At 42.8% G+C, this 18,009-nt stretch overlaps 1 protein-coding gene across 2 annotated transcripts in view; it reads left to right on the plus strand.

The window, feature by feature from the left end:
• The first annotated feature begins 6,479 nt into the window (after positions 1 to 6,479).
• The window catches only part of TTC39C (tetratricopeptide repeat domain 39C), a 97,912-nt gene continuing 86,382 nt past the window's right edge, over positions 6,480 to 18,009 (plus strand). The window contains exon 1 of one of the 2 annotated variants that reach the window (XM_075826336.1): positions 6,480 to 6,906. In XM_075826336.1, coding sequence (XP_075682451.1) covers positions 6,767 to 6,906 — 140 coding nt within the window. In that variant the 5' untranslated portion in view covers positions 6,480 to 6,766. Of the gene's footprint in view, positions 6,907 to 8,983; positions 9,164 to 18,009 lie in introns of those variants that run through there. The other variant, XM_075826337.1, reaches the window with a different exon arrangement.

An 18,009-nucleotide genomic window follows, 5' to 3' on the forward strand; every position in this document is an offset into this window, starting at 1 on the left:
GTTTCTTATTTAGTAGTTAATGCTTCTCCTGGTTTCTGGGTATATTGCCTGACTTTGCAATGTTTGTGCCTCCGTCGTTGCCCATGGGGTAATAGGCGGAAGATCGTACCTATTGATTTCCTGTTGTGCTCGTTATGTGGGCCCCCCCCCCCGTGGTTTTCCTAACCCACACTTTGTTGATACCTTTTCTCCACAGGTCTTTCCATCACTGAGGAGTCGGCCTCTGGGCCTCTTTACCGTTTATCTTTTTCTCTACTCCTCAACCTTTCTGCCTCCTATACTTTTCTTCTTCTCCTTCCCTCTCCCTTTCTCCCCCCCCCCCCTCCCCACCTTTTTATTTTTTATTTTTTATCTTCAGATATGCCGTGTCAAGTGCAGACGGATCTGCTGGTGGGTTCTCTGAATGTTAAAGGCTTACACAGTCCTGGAAAGCGATCAATCCTTTTGAATCTATTAAAAAGTGGACGTCTTCATGTTGCGTTTCTTCAAGAAACTCACTTATGCGAACAGAAACCTTTCAAATTGTCTAATTTGTGGATTCCCCATGCTTATTATAGCTACACTCCCGACCCAAAATCCAGAGGGATGAGCATCCTCATCTCACGATCCCTTCCATGGGAATTTATTGACTCTCGCGGTGATGATATGGGACAAATGCTTCTGCTTATGGGCTCTGTTGCCTCCCAGGTATACACCTTTGCCTCTCTATACTTACCCAATGTGGGTCAGGGCACGGCTCTTATCGGTTTTTCGGACACTCTTGAGGAGTTTGGGGAGGGTACCATTGTCTTGGGCGGTGACTTCAATGTTGCATTAGATCCTGCCATTGATGTTTCTACCAGATCATCGTCCTTAGCGATTTCTCAACTTCACCGTATTAAACGGTCCCTTCATGAACACCTGTTTATTGACACCTGGCGTCTTTTGCACCCGTCAGATAGAGATTTCTCTTTCTAATCCCCAGTGCATGACACTTATTCTAGACTTGATCTCTTTTTTGTCAAACATCATTCTCTCTACTCTCTCAAATCTGCCGACATCGATATGATCAGCTTCTCTGATCATACGCTAGTCACAATGGTCCTTACTCTTCATTCGTCGTTCCCCTTCCAGTCTCAGTGGAAGTTAAATCCTTCCCTTCTCAACGACACAGCTGTTACGTCTAATATTTAACGCTCAATTGGTGACTATTTCAGCTTTAATGCCACAGATAACATGAACCCATGTGTCACGTGGGAAGCTCATAATTGTGTCATTCGTGGTACGTTTATTAAACATGGGGCCCGACTGAAAAAGGAACACTCTGCTGTCATTACCCACCTACTATCTGAAATTAAGATTTTAAAAACTTCTCATAAACGTTCCCGCGATCCGGATTGTAAGATATCCCGTTCTTCAGAAACGGGAAAAACTCAGAACTCTCCTTCTGTCCAAGGCCAAATCTACACTAGCTAAATATAAACGCCATTATTATGAGTATGGGAACAAATGTGGTAAATCTCTCGCTACAGCACTGCGTATCCCGCAAGCACATACTTATGTACCTTCTATAACCCCCATTAACCCGGCCACGCTTTCTGGTAATTTCCGTTCAATCATTAAACCTATATTGCAGATTTTGGCTTTCCTTCCTTATCGGAGAATAACATTTCCGCTTTGGGGGTTCCGATTTCATTGTAAGAGTTGTCTTACGCTCTCAAACACTCCCAGTCGGGCAAGGCTCCCGGTCCTGACGGATTTACGTTGCCTTATTAAAAAAAAATTCTTGACACTTTGAGCCCTCATTTTTTGATCGCCTTAAATTCTTTCTCCACTTCTTCTAACGTCTTTCCCGACTCACTCAGGGCACACATAGCTGTTATGCCTAAACCCGGTAAAGACCCCTCACAATGTGCCAGTTACAGACCGATTTCTCTTCTCAACGTAGACATTAAAGAGGCTCTGTCACCAGATTTTGCAACCCCTATCTGCTATTGCAGCAGATAGGCGCTGCAATGTAGATTACAGTAACGTTTTTATTTTTTAAAAACGAGCATTTTTGGCCAAGTTATGACCATTTTCGTATTTATGCAAATGAGGCTTGCAAAAGTACAACTGGGCGTGTTGAAAAGTAAAAGTACAACTGGGCGTGTATTATGTGTGTACATCGGGGCGTGTTTACTACTTTTACTAGCTGGGCGTTCTGATGAGAAGTATCATCCACTTCTCTTCAGAACGCCCAGCTTCTGGCAGTGCAGATCTGTGACGTCACTCACAGGTCCTGCATCGTGTCGGCACCAGAGGCTACAGTTGATTCTGCAGCAGCATCAGCATTTGCAGGTAAGTAGCTACATCGACTTACCTGCAAACGCCGATGCTGCTGCAGAATCATCTGTAGCCTCTGGTGTCGATGTGTCCTTGCTCGTCTGACACGATGCAGGACCTGTGAGTGACGTCACAGCGTGATCTCTCGAGAACACGGCTGTGTCTGCACTGCCAGAAGCTGGGCGTTCTGAAGAGAAGTGGATGATACTTCCTATACACAACGCCCAGCTAGTAAAAGTAGTAAACACGCCCCGATGTACGCACATAATACACGCCCAGTTGTACTTTTACTTTTCAACACGCCCAGTTGTACTTTTGCAAGCCTCATTTGCATAAATACGAAAATGGTCATAACTTGGCCAAAAATGCTCGTTTTTTTAAAAATAAAAACTTTACTGTAATCTACATTGCAGCGCCTATCTGCTGCAATAGAAGATAGGGGTTGCAAAATCTGGTGACAGAGCCTCTTTAAGCTCTCTGCTAAGATTCTTGCTGTTCGTCTGGCACCGTTGTTGGGGGATGTCGTTTACACGGACCAGGCGGGATTCATGTCGGGTAGGGAGGCACGTGACAACACGACAAGGACGCTTAATCTCATACATAAGTCTAAGATTTCTAGTATACCCACTTATGCTTCTTTCCACAGACGCTGAAAAAGCCTTTGACAGAGTCAATTGGACATTTATGGAAGAAACTCCCCTTCGGCTCGGCCTTGGGTCCCGCATGATGGGTTGGTTACTGTCTTTGTACTCTTGTCCATCTGCTAGGGTCCGTGTGAACGGCATCCTCTCAGATAGTTTCTCAATTCACAACGGGACCAGACAGGGCTGTCCCCTTTCCCCTTTGATTTTCATTTTGACCTTGGAGCCCTTTCTTCGTCATATCCGAGCAAACCCTGACATTACCGGCCTAACAGTGAATAAGACAGAAAATAAAGTTGCGGCGTACGCAGACAAACTTTTATTTTTCTTCTCCAACCCATCCATATCCCTCCCTAATCTTATACATGAATTCCAGCAATTTTCTAAACTTACTAATTTTAAGATACATTTTTCCAAATCGGAACCCATGAACTTTTCCCTCTCATCTTCTCTTTAGCGTACTTTAGAACAGTCCTTTAGCTTTAAATGGACCGTGGTAGCCCTCAAATATCTCGGGGGTTAAAATCCCCGCTGATTTGAAACAACCTTTTCAGCTTAAACTTCCCTCCTCTTCTTGCAGACATAAAATCGGATTGCACTAGATGAACGAAGGGAACTTTCACGGGGATGGGACGATGCACCATATTCAGAATTAATATTTTACCTAGGATATTATACCCGTTCCAGGCCCTTCCTATAATCATCCCTCTAGTTTTTGAAATCAGTCAATTCCTTACAAACTTCATTTGTCTGGGCAGGCAAGTTACCTAGACTAATTGCTCTCTTTTATGTATAACTAAGGAATCCGGGGGCCTTGCCCTTCTGGATATCAGAGACTACTATATTGCGTCGCATCTTTCGCGGACAGTAGATTGGTGCAGGCATGCTCTCTTTAAGCCGTGGGTGGGGTTGGAACAGAGTTTCACTGAGATTCCTCTTTCTACCATCCGTTGGCTAGATCACAACTCACTTAGGCATCTTCGCCAACATCCTACCATTGGCTCTACAATGCTATGTTGCTCCATCTCCTCGGTGAGGCTATCCCTGTTTCCAGTTTATTCCTCAATGTATCCCATTCTGGGGAATCCAATCTTCCCACCAGGTTTGACAGACCCAATATTTTGTTTGTGGTTCACCTCAGGCAAGTTCAGAGCATCTAATTCCTTGAGTGGCTCGGATTGGCTCTCTATTTCTGACCTATCTCGGTTACCTGACCTTAAGTCCTTGGGCCATTGGAGATCCTTTCAACGTCAAAATTTTTTCTCTTGCATTTCGACCCCCCCACCCCTCGATTTGTATCAGATTACCAAATCACCTCTGGAGGAGTTATGTGATGGTTCTGGCTTTATTCGGCACACGTTGTCGACGATTTATTCTTTGCTTCAAAATCCCCCTTGATTTACCTCCTCCTAACTAGCTCTTACAATGGGAGACGGATCTGAATATCTCTCTTTCGACCACGCAAAGAACACGTATTCTTACCTTGGCACACAAAACTTCCAACAGCTCTCGTTACCAAGAATCGTTACAAGTTGTTATCTCGCTGGTACAGGGTTCCAGTTCGTTTACACCGCTTCTTTCCCACAGCTTCTCCCTTTTGTTGGAGATGTGTATTGGAAAATGGTACCCTCCTCCACACCTTTTGGTCCTGCTCTCTACTTACGTCATACTGGAATGGTGTTAAGAAGGTGGTCTGGGAGGTCACAGATACTAGCCTTCCTTTGGATCCAGCTTTCTTCCTCCTCCATCACTTCGATATCCCTGTTGATGCATACAAACGCTCACTGCTACACTTTTTAGTGATGGCAGCTCGTCATTGCATCCCATTACTTTGGAAAAGTATTTCCCCTCCTTCTCTGTCCCTCTGGATTTCTAAGGTCAATGATCTCATGCATATTGAGGATTTAACCTCCTCTCCATCTAATTCACATGACAAGTTCTACCGAATATGGGCTCAATGGATTGACTTTCAAGGTTCTGACATACAAACATATCCTCCGGGAGACGAGTCTTGCTTAGTAGTCCAACTGGGGTCCACTGCAATGTCACAACATACTGTACTCTGATATTCTATACACCTGCACCTCCTTCTCTCCCCCCCCCTTCTCTGTCCTTCTAATTGCCATTTCTCTTTATATTTTTATTCCAGTTGAGAATTGTTAATTTTATGCCCTCTCATGCCTTCCATGTGAGATTGTACTTCAGTATTGCTTTTTCACCAAGAATATTGTGTTTATATTTTTATTTTTCTTATCTCGCTTGTATACTTTGTATTATTTCTGATATGAAACTTGACCCTTGCGGTCGTGAAAATAAAGATTTTTTTTTTTAAAAAAAAGAGTATAAATACAGTCACCTATATCCTGTATGGTGACCAAATGAATTCAAATAAAAGTCTCCTGTACTTATTGATATGTCAACCAGCTATAATATGATAAGTTGACTAGCCATTCATTGTCAAGTTGATATATCAATGCGTACAGCAGACTTTTAATTCAGTCACCATTCAGAATATTTCCATTTGTACATTCTCTAACAGAGTGCCTCCATTAGAACTAGTGTTCCTCCCATAGTGCCCCCAAGATTAAGTGTGTGGGGGGGTGTAAAAAAATCTAATACTAAACTAACGGCCTCTTCCGGTCTGCAGCCCAGCGCAAGCGGATGGGATGACATTGCCATTGATCCACCCCCTCACAGGCTACAGACATAAAGTAGCCTTTGAGGTTAGATAGCAGGGCAGGAAGCCATATTCTCCTGTGCCTTGCCGCGGTATTCCTGCGGATCTGCGTCCTAAAGTCACATCAGACCACCATCTTCTGTCATAGTGATGGGGGAATTGTATGTTTTTGAGATGGTTTCCCAAGACAGATTGTCTTCTTAGGCTCTGTTCACATCTGCTTTGGAGCATCGGTTGCAGATCCTGTCAGGTTTGACTAGAAGAATAGCGCAACATGCCGCAGTATTTATCTAATTACAATGACGGGCACTATGACAGAACCCACCGGACCCCATTATAAGTCACCCATTATAAGTCAATGGGGTCTGTCAGGCGCCGGTGGTACCCGTAGCACGACAGATCTGGCACTGCATTGTTGAGACAATGGCACAGAAATGGAGAGCCTCAGGTTGTCATTATATATATCGACCTGGGCACTAGGTGCCACTAAATGACAACTCAGGGGGCAATAAGTGGCATAATTCTCGACACTAGGTGGCTGATTAATGCACCCCTAGGTCAGTGTTATTGGGGTGTCTGTATGCTGCCCCAATGTAAAGGTCCCTCTGGTGCCAGTTTTCCATAATAATAATAAAAAATATATATAAAGTAATAGTCTTCTGTAACAGAATTCCTCATGGATTGAAATATAATCTGAATGTAAAGTTTTTATTACATTTAGTGAAAGTCTACACAATTCTTAAGCAAATAAATGTAATTGTGTCTTGTGCCAGGGCAGAGCATGGCATGCCGTAAATGCTGCTTATTACAGCCTATAGAAGGGCTTGTCCAGATAGAGGCAGCCCCCTCCCTTGCAATGAGGGCAGCACCCAGGGATGAAGACAGACATCAGCGTAGCTCCTTCATCCTCCTCCTCCTCCTCATCATCATTATTATTATTATTATTACTCCCATCATCACAAAGACAGAACATACAGAAGACGCAGCTGGGGCCTCCTCTTCCTGCCCCTCCCCCTCCAGTACACGCGTTACACACAGGCTCTGCGCTGCTTGGCAAGGTGTCACCACACTGGTGTCCTGTCTGACAAGAGCCGCCGCAGCTCCTGGGCACAGACTGGCGCACAACAGTCTCATCCTCTGCACAATGGCCGAGCAGCAGACCTCAGGGCAGGGGGAAGCAGATCGCTTGGACCCGATGGATGATGCGGAGCTGGCCCTGGTGGGCATCAACATGCTACTCAATAACGGCTTCAGAGAATCGGATCAGCTGTTCAGGAAATACAGGTGAGAGTCATGTCAGTGTGCCAGTCCTGTCCCTGGATCTTCAGGGTTATGCCAGTGTCCATTTCTTTCATCATCTCTGAAGAAAACCTGTCCGGGTTCATGAGTGTTCATCCAGGGTGTGGAAGATCACCTGTCAGGAGGACCTGTGACGATCTCCATGGTAGTCAGGATCCCTGGACGATCACTGTGATGATCACTGTGACATTCAGGAACCCTGGGCAAGCACTGTGGTACCCAAGATTCATTGGTGATCATTGCTGCACTTAGGATCCTTATAGGATCACTGTGGCACTCATGATCACTGCCAACCACTATGACCCTGAAGACTCCTACTTCAGCATTGTGGCTGTCAAAATCCTTACACAAGCACTGTGCCCCTCAGGATTTAACACTGTGCCCCTCAGGATCCCTGCACAATCACTGTGGACTTTCGGATGCCAGTGCAATCAGTGTGGTCTACAGGATCCCTGTGATCTCTAGGTCAGGAAGCTTCAGTAATCACTGTGGCACTCAGGATCACTGACTGTTCGATATAGCACCCAGGACCCTTGGGCAATCACTGTGGCGTTTACATTTTTTGGGCAATTTATTTGGTATTCAGAATCCCTGGAGGTCCACTATAGCAGTATCCTTGGAGGATCACTGTGACAGTCGGGATGCCTGACAGTAATTCATATGATTGGAGTCACTTAGTGCAGTTAACCTCTTCTGGCCATCACTATGTCAAGCAGGCAACTTTTGGTGACCAATTACTGATCACTAGGTAACCGCTAGGCACGTAATATCCAGATAAAACACATTAGACTTCACAGTGCCAAAAGACTGGGGGAACCGCTGTGCTACTCACTGTATAATCTCTGCGCCAGTATTTACTATGATCTGGGTTATCATTGTGCCAGTCAAGATGCCTGTGTAATTTTGGACTCTGCACCAGATGTCAGAATAATACATGGTTGGCTCTATATGGGTGTCTTATAATCACAGGTTCCGTCTCTTGCTGTTTCTTCGTTTCTGCTATCTCTGTGTTAGGATCTTGTATGATAATATTCCAAAACTTACAGCAATGAGTATTATTAGTCTGAACAGAGTTACTTATGGTCTTGTGTGCTAGGGAGTAACGTAGATAAGTGTGAGTCGAGCACCCGTCTGCTGTGCCAGCTGCTATCTGTGATCTGGACTGGAGCGGATCATTTTATCGAATTAGATTCGTAACGTTTGATCGCCCATTCTCGATGCAATGTCAGATGTATCTTTAAGATCTTTTTATCTAAGAAATGTTGTTTAATGTAGGAAGCCAGGCCTGAAAACTGCACGTTGCACGGACCTGTGTGTATTATGTTCTAAGTGTAATTTCAGGTAGTGCTGGAAAGTATAAGGCAGTCCGGGTATCAGGCATATTCTACTAACATGACAAAAAAGATAAAACGACACAAAAACTATTAAAAACAGCTCTCAAAGTCAGCAGTGTGGTTAGTATTGTGTCTCCAGTGTTAAAGTCTACTTTGAAAACCTATTACGTTATGATTTTACATGGGGTTAATGCAGGGAGGATGTGGTTTATGTCTTCCCTGCATTCCTCTATATGCAGAACACTGCTAATCGTTATCTTGTATCTATTAGATCACTACTGTGTGTGATCCGTATATAGGGGGGTGCTCAGATAAAATGGATCGTGGGCATCTATTTGAGGTGTGGGTGTGTATGGGAGAGGGAATTATCAAATCCCGTAGACGTCACTCGTACACATTAGATCATCAGTTAATCCTGGCGAAATCAGTGGGTTTTGTTGACATTAAAGGGAATCTGTCACCAAAAGAGTAGGCGCGGCTGTAGGCCTTTTAAAACCATGTGCCCACACACCCTTGTATGGGTGTCTATCATGTTCTTTGCAGAGATAATCCACATTATTTCAATATGTAAGTGAGGTTGGAAGCGAAACTTGGGAGGTCCGAAACCTGACAAATGAGCGTAGCAGGTAGCAGACACATGCGCCAGACATAATGTGAGGGACGCATGTGCAGTACGCCACTTGCTGAGGCGTAACGTCCTCACAGGCCTTCGGCGCAGGCGCTACGAGAGTGAAAGCAACGGTGATGTCGCAATAGTGTGGTGCCGTCAATCATGAACAAGGGGGAGATGCCGAAATTAGGAGCATTTAACAGAATTCGGACCACCCGGGTGGCACTTCCAGCCTCCTTTACATATTGAAATAAAGTGGATTATCTCTGCAAAGAAGATGATGGGAAGCCATACAAAGGTATGTGGGCACGTGGTTTTAAAAGAACTACCAAACGCTGGAACTCGATTGGTAGGCGAAAATGAGCTGAGAAATTGCCTTTAACCTAATGTGTATGGCCATTTTAACCTCAAATGAAGGGACAAAAGTAAATAAAAAAGTAAACAAATAATAATAAAAGTATAAAAAATAAAAATATATAATAAAACTGTGACCCCCTAAAAAAAAAGCGAACACAAAGGGATGCATTTTTACATGGGTGTGACAAGCCCAACGGATAATGCCTCCATATTGCCCAGAATGTATGTCACACCCAAGTCCAAGAAAATGACGACTTTATCACCATTCTGCAGCTATACCTACAAAGAAATGTCTGTACGCATGTGATATACAACCAAGCACCGATGTCACATAGCAGCTAAGGGAGGAGACACTCTAGAAATAAGGTGGTAAAACAATGCAAAATATTGGACAAAATACAGATATTTGGTATCACCCTCCACAGAAGAATCAGCGGATTATCTTTGTGCTAAATTCATTGGTTAGGCTGGGTTCACACGACCTATTTTCAGACGTATACGAGGCGTTTTTTGCGTTTTACGTCTGAAAATACGTCTCAAATACGTTGTCAAACATCTGCCCATTACTTTCTATGGGTATAACGCTGTATTGTTCCCACGACGCGTAATTTTACGCGTCGTACGGCAATTGCGACGCGTAAAATTACGCCTCGTAAAAAGAAGTGCAGGACACTTCTTTGGATGTTTTTGGAGCTGTTTTCTCATAGACTCCAATGAAAAGAGCTCCAAAAACGGACGTAAAAAACGCTGCGAAAACGCCGCGATAGATGCAGCGATAAACGCGAGTTGCTCAAAAAACGTCTGAAAAGCAGGGGCTGTTTTCCCTTGAAAACAGCTCTGTATTTTCAGACGTTTTTGGTCACTACGTGTGCACATACACTTAAACCAACTACATGAAGGACAAAAGGAAACAACCAAGGGCAGTTGCTGATTTCTGCCCATTGTAAGGGTCTGTTCACACGCTAAGTCAAAAATGGCTGAAAATTACGGAGCTGTTTTCAGAAAAAACAGCCTCTGATTTTCAGGTGTTTTTTGAAGCTGAAAATGAAGCTTCTTTTAATTTGGAGCATCTTTTGTGGTGTTTTTCATAGTGTTCAATGGAAAATCAGCTCCAAAAAACGCCTCAAGAAGTGACATGCACTTCTTTTTACGCTCTGTTTTTAAAACAGCGGTGTATAAAGACGCCCCGTATGAACTAAATGCTGTTTTTCCCATTGATTTGAATGGGCAGATGTTTGTAGGCATTCATCTTCAGTTTTTTCTGGCGTTTTTCGATGCATAAACACCCCGAAATACGCCTGAAAACACTGCGTGTCAACATACCCTAATACATCGGGTCATTTTTTATATTCTATTAAGCCCATATTAAAATTCCACATGTGCCCCACGAAAAAAAAAATTTTTTGGTTCTTTTATGAGCTATAAGAAAAAATTGCTCTGGAGAGTCATGCACCCGTGACCAGTGTAAAATAGCCCTATTAAATTTAATGTTAAAGTGCAAGACGTGTGGGGGGGGGGGGGGGTAAGGAAGTTTAGTTTGGATGTGAAAATTAGAAAATTGTGAAATGAGAAGTGACTTAGCAAAAATTACTGAAGACCAACAATTAAAGAGACAGCCCACAGAAATTGTAAGAAAATATCTAGAAAACATTCATTCACTGGTTCCTGGAATGACTGGATACATTACCTGAAATGTGCAGCAGGTAAATCGGAAACATTGCTTGATTTTTGTGCGAGTAACCTTCTATAGTAAACCCAGTCTTCAAGGGGTTGTCCAGTTTAGAAACCCCATTCTCATATAACTTTTAGTCAGTTCTGAGTTAATGGGGGGGGGGTCCTCTGTTCAGGATCCTCATCTCTTGGCCAGAGTGGAGAACGGTTACAAAGAGCGTCTCTTGCTCTGGAGGACCTGTCCTGTCCTTCCTTATACAAGTAACCCATTCATATGAATAGGCACTGTGTAATGCTTAGTTTTACCTCCTGTGGTGATGTGTTTTCGCATCCGCAATTCATCCGCAAAAATGCGGATGAATTGCAGACCCATTCATTTCTATGGGCCCATGAACACGACCGTGTTTTCCACGTTCCACGGATTGGCCAGGAGCCCGGACTGCAAAAAAATAGGACAAGTCATTATACGGTCCGGAATTGCGGTCCGGGTTAATTTAAGTCCATGTCTGCACGGTCCATGAATTGTGGACGGCCCGCGGATGACACACCGCGGCTGTCCGTACCTTGATCCTTGGCCATGCACACGGCTACGGCCGTGTGCATGAGGCCTTACTTCCATGTTTCCCCACAGATTACATCTGATTAGGACACTTTGTGATCAGGGACCCTTCTAACAAGTAGGGTTTGTCCAGAGTGGAGAACCCTCTTAAGGGATACCCAGTTCAGTCTACACAATGGGACAGACTTATCAGGACTTTTACAGGGACAAGTTCTGGCCCTATATAACGTCTCAATGTTTGAGCCACATATAAAACATGTTTAAATGGACACATTGGCGCGTACTGTTTTTGCAGTAATTTACATACACTTACAGCTTTGACAGATTGATACATGTGATATTCCTATGTTCCTGTTTCTAGGCTCTGTTCACACTTACGTTATGGGTTTCTCTGTCCGGTATTCTTGACGGCAAGAATAACGCAGTTTGCAGCCCATTATAAATTAATGGGGTCTGTCAGGATTTGTCGGGATCTGTCATAGCTGTCATGGCTCTGTTATAAAGGGAAGTCATGACGCTAGTATGAACAGAGCCTTACACTTTGCATATGCTGCAAATGGCGTGAATAATGTGTTCTGGAGACTTCAGCTCCTGATGTTAAACGCGTAGCTATTTATAAACATTATGGCAGAAATCAATGGCAATAAGCATCTTCACCGTGTATTACATTAGGCGTCTGCGCTCCGCTTGTTTAATGTAGTGCAGCGATGTCCTGGTCCTTGTGCTGCTTAGTTCTCAACATTCCCTGCGGCCAATTCCACCTCGAGGAATCTGATCTGTATTCAGTTGTCTAAGAAAAGATATTGATGGAATATTGGTGGGATATGCCATGAATGTCTGATTGGGGGGACCCCTGTTAAGCTCTAGAACGAAGTGGCTAGGAAACGCTAGTCTAATGTTGCCTCTGCATGTTTTCCCTGGAGTCCACATGGTCGGCTTATTAGGGTGCGGTCACATGGCGGATTTGCCTTCTATTTAAAAAATATTGTACCGCAACTCAGACAGATGTCTCAGTTTCTTGAGTTGTGAATTATATTCCCCATTGGATTACATTGTAACGTTTTCCGCAGTGTATTTTTACAAGACAAATACACTACGTGTCCATAGGGCTCCATTAGCGGTGTCCTTTTGGCCTTCGTCGATACGTTGTTTTTTTTTTTTTAAGATTGAATTCCATAGTAAACTATTCCTTTCCATCCCAATGTGTCCTGCAAATAAAACTATACCGCACGGTATATATTTTTTTTAACTTGGGAGCCTATGGGTGAGATAAGCCACTGTATTACATAAATCATAGGTGTACGTGTAACATATACGTCATGTTCTTTTCAATAACCTTTCATGACGTGTTACGTTAAAACAGACACCATTATATTCCAGTATAGATGACATATGCGTTAGGGCCTGTTCACATCAGCGTTCGCTTTCCGTTCCGGGGTTCCATCGGAGGTTTCCGTCAGGTGAACACCGCAACGGAAAGTCAAAGTGAAACCACAGCTTCCATTTCCGTCACCATTGATATAAATGGTGACGGAAACATTGCTAATGATTTCTGTTCGTCACCATTACGGCAGGTTTCCGTTTTAATGACGGAATCAATAGCGCAGTCGACTGCGCTATTGATTCCGTCGGAAAATCGGAAACCTGCCGGAATGGTGACGAACGGAAACCATGAGCGATGTTTCCGTCACCATTGATATCAATTGTGACTGAAACGGAAGCTGTGGTTTCACTTTCCGTTGCGGGATTCATCCGACGGAAACCTCCGATGGAACCTTGGAACGGAAAGCGAACGGTGATGTGAACAGGCCCTTAAACGGATGCCCATAGATTTTATAATTGAAATCATTTAACGTGTTCGTCATGAGCAGGGTCAGAAGAGTTCATGACGTATACGTTTAACGTATACTGTTAAACTCTATGGTTACGGATGCACTGTTAAGGCATCCATCACAGTCTAGTGTAATATATAGGTTGGGAGCTTTCCTCGCCGTATATATGTTACACGTTTTCCAAAAAACATCTTGTACACAGAGCCTTAAACAATGGAGCATCGGCGCCTAATGCAATACATTGTGAAGATGGTTATTACGTTTTCTGCCATAGCGTTTATATTTGGAGCGACGCCTAACCATTGTCCTGTGGTGGAGCATAGCAAAGTCAATAGTATTTTTATTATTTAGGCCTTTGGAAAAACGCGTTTATTGTACAGTAAATGGTGAGATCACATAATTTCTAGTAATTATTCGGACGCTTCATCTCACAGCCGGTATTATGTCCTTTCATCTAGAGTTTCATGAATGAAAGATATTTAAGAAGAAATTCCACGGTAACTATAATGTGTTGTGTGAGAAGTAAAGTGCATTACATGACAGGTTTCAGAGATCTTGCCAGGCGTCATTGTTCTTCTGCACGTGGCCGCTCTCTGCTCATCAGGTGGAGTTGCTCGTATGTGAATCCCTCCACGTCTCCTTCCTGAATGCAGTTTCATGCTGACTGCTGATCAATGTTGTCAGTATGTGACGTGGGCTGCGGTGTCACTTGTCATGTTGGAGGCTGCGGTGTCACATATCAGCCTAACCAGAATGAATGTCATGCTTACTTTTTTGTTGGTCACTTTCTTCTGTCCTCCGCCAGAGTCAGATCATTCAAACATAGCAATACTGCAATGAGAAATATATTGCTCTATTGCCTTAGAGCAGTTGTTGGAGACTGAGCAGCCTACCAAAGTGCCAGGCATGGGGATAGAGCGTTGTTTATCGCCTATTTCTCTCCTCTTTGTTAGCCCCTTGGCCGCTCTTTGGGAGATTTTGAAAACCCCTTTGAATCAGTCTCGAATTTGTAATGAATTAAAGAAGCAATTTGTCCCCCCCCCCCCAATATTTAAAGGGGACCTGTTACGTTGAACATGTTGTTTGATCTGCGGGCAGCATGTTATACAGCAGGAGGGGCTGACCAGATTAATGTATGCTTTTGTGGGAAAATATTTAGTATAACTTGCAATTTATTCTTATTCTGGATTTAGGGGTCCAGTGGGCGGTCCTACTTAGTGATTGGCAGCTATCATTGTATGCACACTCATACAGGGAAGGCTATTAATCAGTAGGACTGCCCACTGGACTCTTAAGCCCAGAAAAAGCAGGGATTTAAATGAATATAATACAAGTTTTGCTGAATTTTGTCCCCACAAAAATAAAGATGAATCTGCTCAGCTCCTGCTTCTGTATAACATGCTGCCCGGGGATTGGACTACATATTCCACAGGATCGGTTCCATTTAAGTCAGCACAGGCCAAGAGATCTTAATAAAAACTTGTTACTTCTGCTCGATATTCAACTAGTTGGAGGTACGCGTCATACTGTAGTTTGCCGGATAACCGGAAGGCAAGAGGAGACTTTGCCTGAAGCTAAAAAAAACAGAGCGTTATTGAAAAAGTTTTTACGCCATTGCAACAATGATTATGAGTGTGACTGATGGCTAAAAAAAATATGGAGTGCTCCTTTAATAGTCGGTATTCTGATTAAAAGGGTTCTTTCTAGCATATCGCCAAGATATGCCATAAATGTCTAATTGGTGGGGGTCCAACTGTTGTAGCCCCTGCTGATCAAGTAAACAAAATGTCAGCGACTCCGGCAAACCAATGTGTCCCTTTGGCTACAGTCGGCTCTGATTGATTGGCTTTTTTCAAAGTCTGCACAGCCGTCCCATTAGGGTAAATGGCGTCCGTCATATGTTACGTTATGATTCTTAGAAAACTGATCCATTAGAAACAGAAACCATGATGATAGTGTAAACAGATCCTAAGAGCCTTTTTACACGGGGCAATGATCACTGGAACGATTGCTTGTACGAACGTTCGTTCCCGATCATTGCTCAGTGTAAAAATGTCCAGCGATCAAATACAAACGATAAAATGCACGTTTGTCATCGTTCGCATCTTTTATATGAGCAGAAAAATTATTTGTGGGCAGCACATTCCCTTGTATAAACGAGATGTGCACCCAACAATAATGTAAGGTGTATGAGCGGAGGAATGAAGGATCATTAGCACAAAACCCCTTACGATTATTGATAAATGAGCACTTTCTGTATCGCCAATCCACGCACGTTATGGGCACTTTATTTACCCGCGTAAAAGGGCCTTAAAGGTTATGTACACATTCGTATATGTATATATATATATATATATATATATATATATATATATATATATAAAATTGGGCATCAGTGTGATTGATTCAACTTCCTAAATACCTTTTAATAAAAATTTATATTTACTTTTTGAGATACAGCTGCTCTGTATTCTGTATGCAGAGCAGCGGTATCGATCGCTAAAGCCTGAATCAGTCAGGTCCACTGGACTCACAGGTTCAGTGACAGTGGGTTCTGAGTGTCTCTGACATGCTGGATCCACCTGTAATTGATCACATCTAAGTTATGAACTTAGATGTGAACGATAGAAAATCGGTCCAGCGTGTCAGAGACACGCAGGACCCGCTGTCACTGAACACGTCAGTGCCACTGACCTGACAGATACAGGATTCAGTGCAAGATACAGCTGCTCTGTATATAAAAGGTAAAAATAATTTTTAATAAAATCTGTTCAGGAAGTTGCACCAATCACACTGATGCACACAATTTTATTAAAAAAAAATAAAAATAAACTTTTAAAGGTGTACAAAGGCAATTAGATGAAATGTCCCTACTGCATTGACTACTTGGCTCCAGGTAACAACCCTGGCCCACACCACAGAATAGCAGCCTCTATTTGTTTTTGTATGTGGTTGACTGTAATGCAGCCTTGTATCTTATCATTCCCTGCGTGCTGTGTAGTAGTTCAGTGTACTGAAGTTCAAAGCTGAATAACCGGTTCCTCTACTTTAATAATGTAAATTCTCTTTTATTTTGACATTACGTATAATGTTAGATACATGACTCATAGATAACATCTGATGCAGAGATTTCAATTGTAGAATATACTTGCCAAACTGTGTATCTTATTAACATCTAAGTAATGAGCAGAGCTCGGATCAGGAAATCTACTGCATCCGTCAAAAGCCGCCATGATGGACTTAAAGGGGGTGTCTCGTTTAGAAAAACTATTTTCATACACCCGATTACTGAATGCCAAGTTAATAGGGGGGTCCTTTGTTCAGGATCCTCATCTTTTGGCCAGAGTGGAGAGTGGTCACAAAGAGCGTCTCTCTCTCCAGAGGACCTGTCCTGTCCTACATTACATAGACAACCCATTCATTTGAATGGGCACTGTGTAATGCTTTGTTTCCACTGTGGTGGCGCTGCAGGGAAATGGAATACTTACTGCCAGGTTTCCCCACAGATTACAGCTGATCGCTGGCGGACAATTTATGATCCGCTTATTGTCAAGAGACCCTTCTATCAAAATGGAGAACCCCTTTGATATTAATTGTTAAGGTACGAGGAGTGCATTGGGCTACTGAAGTTTCCAGGTCAAAGTAGGCATTTCAGGTCATGCAATGTTGGTCAGACTTGTATTTCCTAGTGCAGGACTGGACATTCCTAGGAGTCAGGTCACTAATGTACTAAGTACTGCCTATAAAACAACCCTGCTGACTCTTTGTATTGTCCTACTGGAATTCTACGTTATTTCTTTTCACCTTTGTCCGAGTGTAAATAGTATGGCTAAGGTCATTGGACTTGTTTAATGATTCTTAGCAAGTTGTAGTCTGTTACAGCATGGGACACCATCAAAAAGTAGTAGTAATATTAGACGTGTTTTAGGCCAAATTCATACAGGGATTTTTTTGGTAATTCTGTATTAATAAAATGTCCTCACAAACAGAAGTTATGCTAAACTGCCCCTTAATCTTTTTATCGAGAAGCCAACAGCTTCCATGTAGGGATGTCACGATACCAGAATTTGTACTTCGATACCGATACTTCGTTTAGTATTGCGATTTCGATACCAAAATGATACTTTACCAACAGTAATAATAAAAAAAAAAGTTCTTCCATTTTCTGATGTGAGGCGCGAGGTGTGATCAATTTTGAATGTGCCTCACGTTAATAGTAATTAATCCCATCAGGTTTCCCAGTCATAATGGGTTAATGTGTGAGGTACATGATGGGGTTAATTACTATTAATGTGAGGCACATGGAGGTTAAATTCATCACACCTCGTGCCCCACAATAAGTGAAAGAAAGAAGTTTTTATTTTATTTTTTTACAGCGTACACATCATAAATGGCGCAAAAAAATTGTTGTGGATGTTGTTACGACCGCGCCAATTCCCGAATATGTGTATATTTTATATATTGAGACTTTTATTTGAATGTTTATTGTAAAAAAGCTGTATGTTTGTTTATTTTTTTAAATTTAATATTACTTTATGCTTTAACTTTATTTTTAAACTGTAATGTCCTGGCATAGATCTATATGCCAGTACATTAGCCTGTGTAGGACAGTACACAGGCAGTTGTTAGGACATGTCTAAGTATGCCCTAACAACAGGAAATATGGTAAGACAGCCCTGGGGTCCTTCAATGGACCATGGGCTGTCTGCCTATATATGGTAAGTC

Source organism: Rhinoderma darwinii, chromosome 5, assembly GCF_050947455.1.
Source record: "Rhinoderma darwinii isolate aRhiDar2 chromosome 5, aRhiDar2.hap1, whole genome shotgun sequence".
NCBI classification, from domain to species: Eukaryota; Metazoa; Chordata; class Amphibia; order Anura; family Rhinodermatidae; genus Rhinoderma; species Rhinoderma darwinii.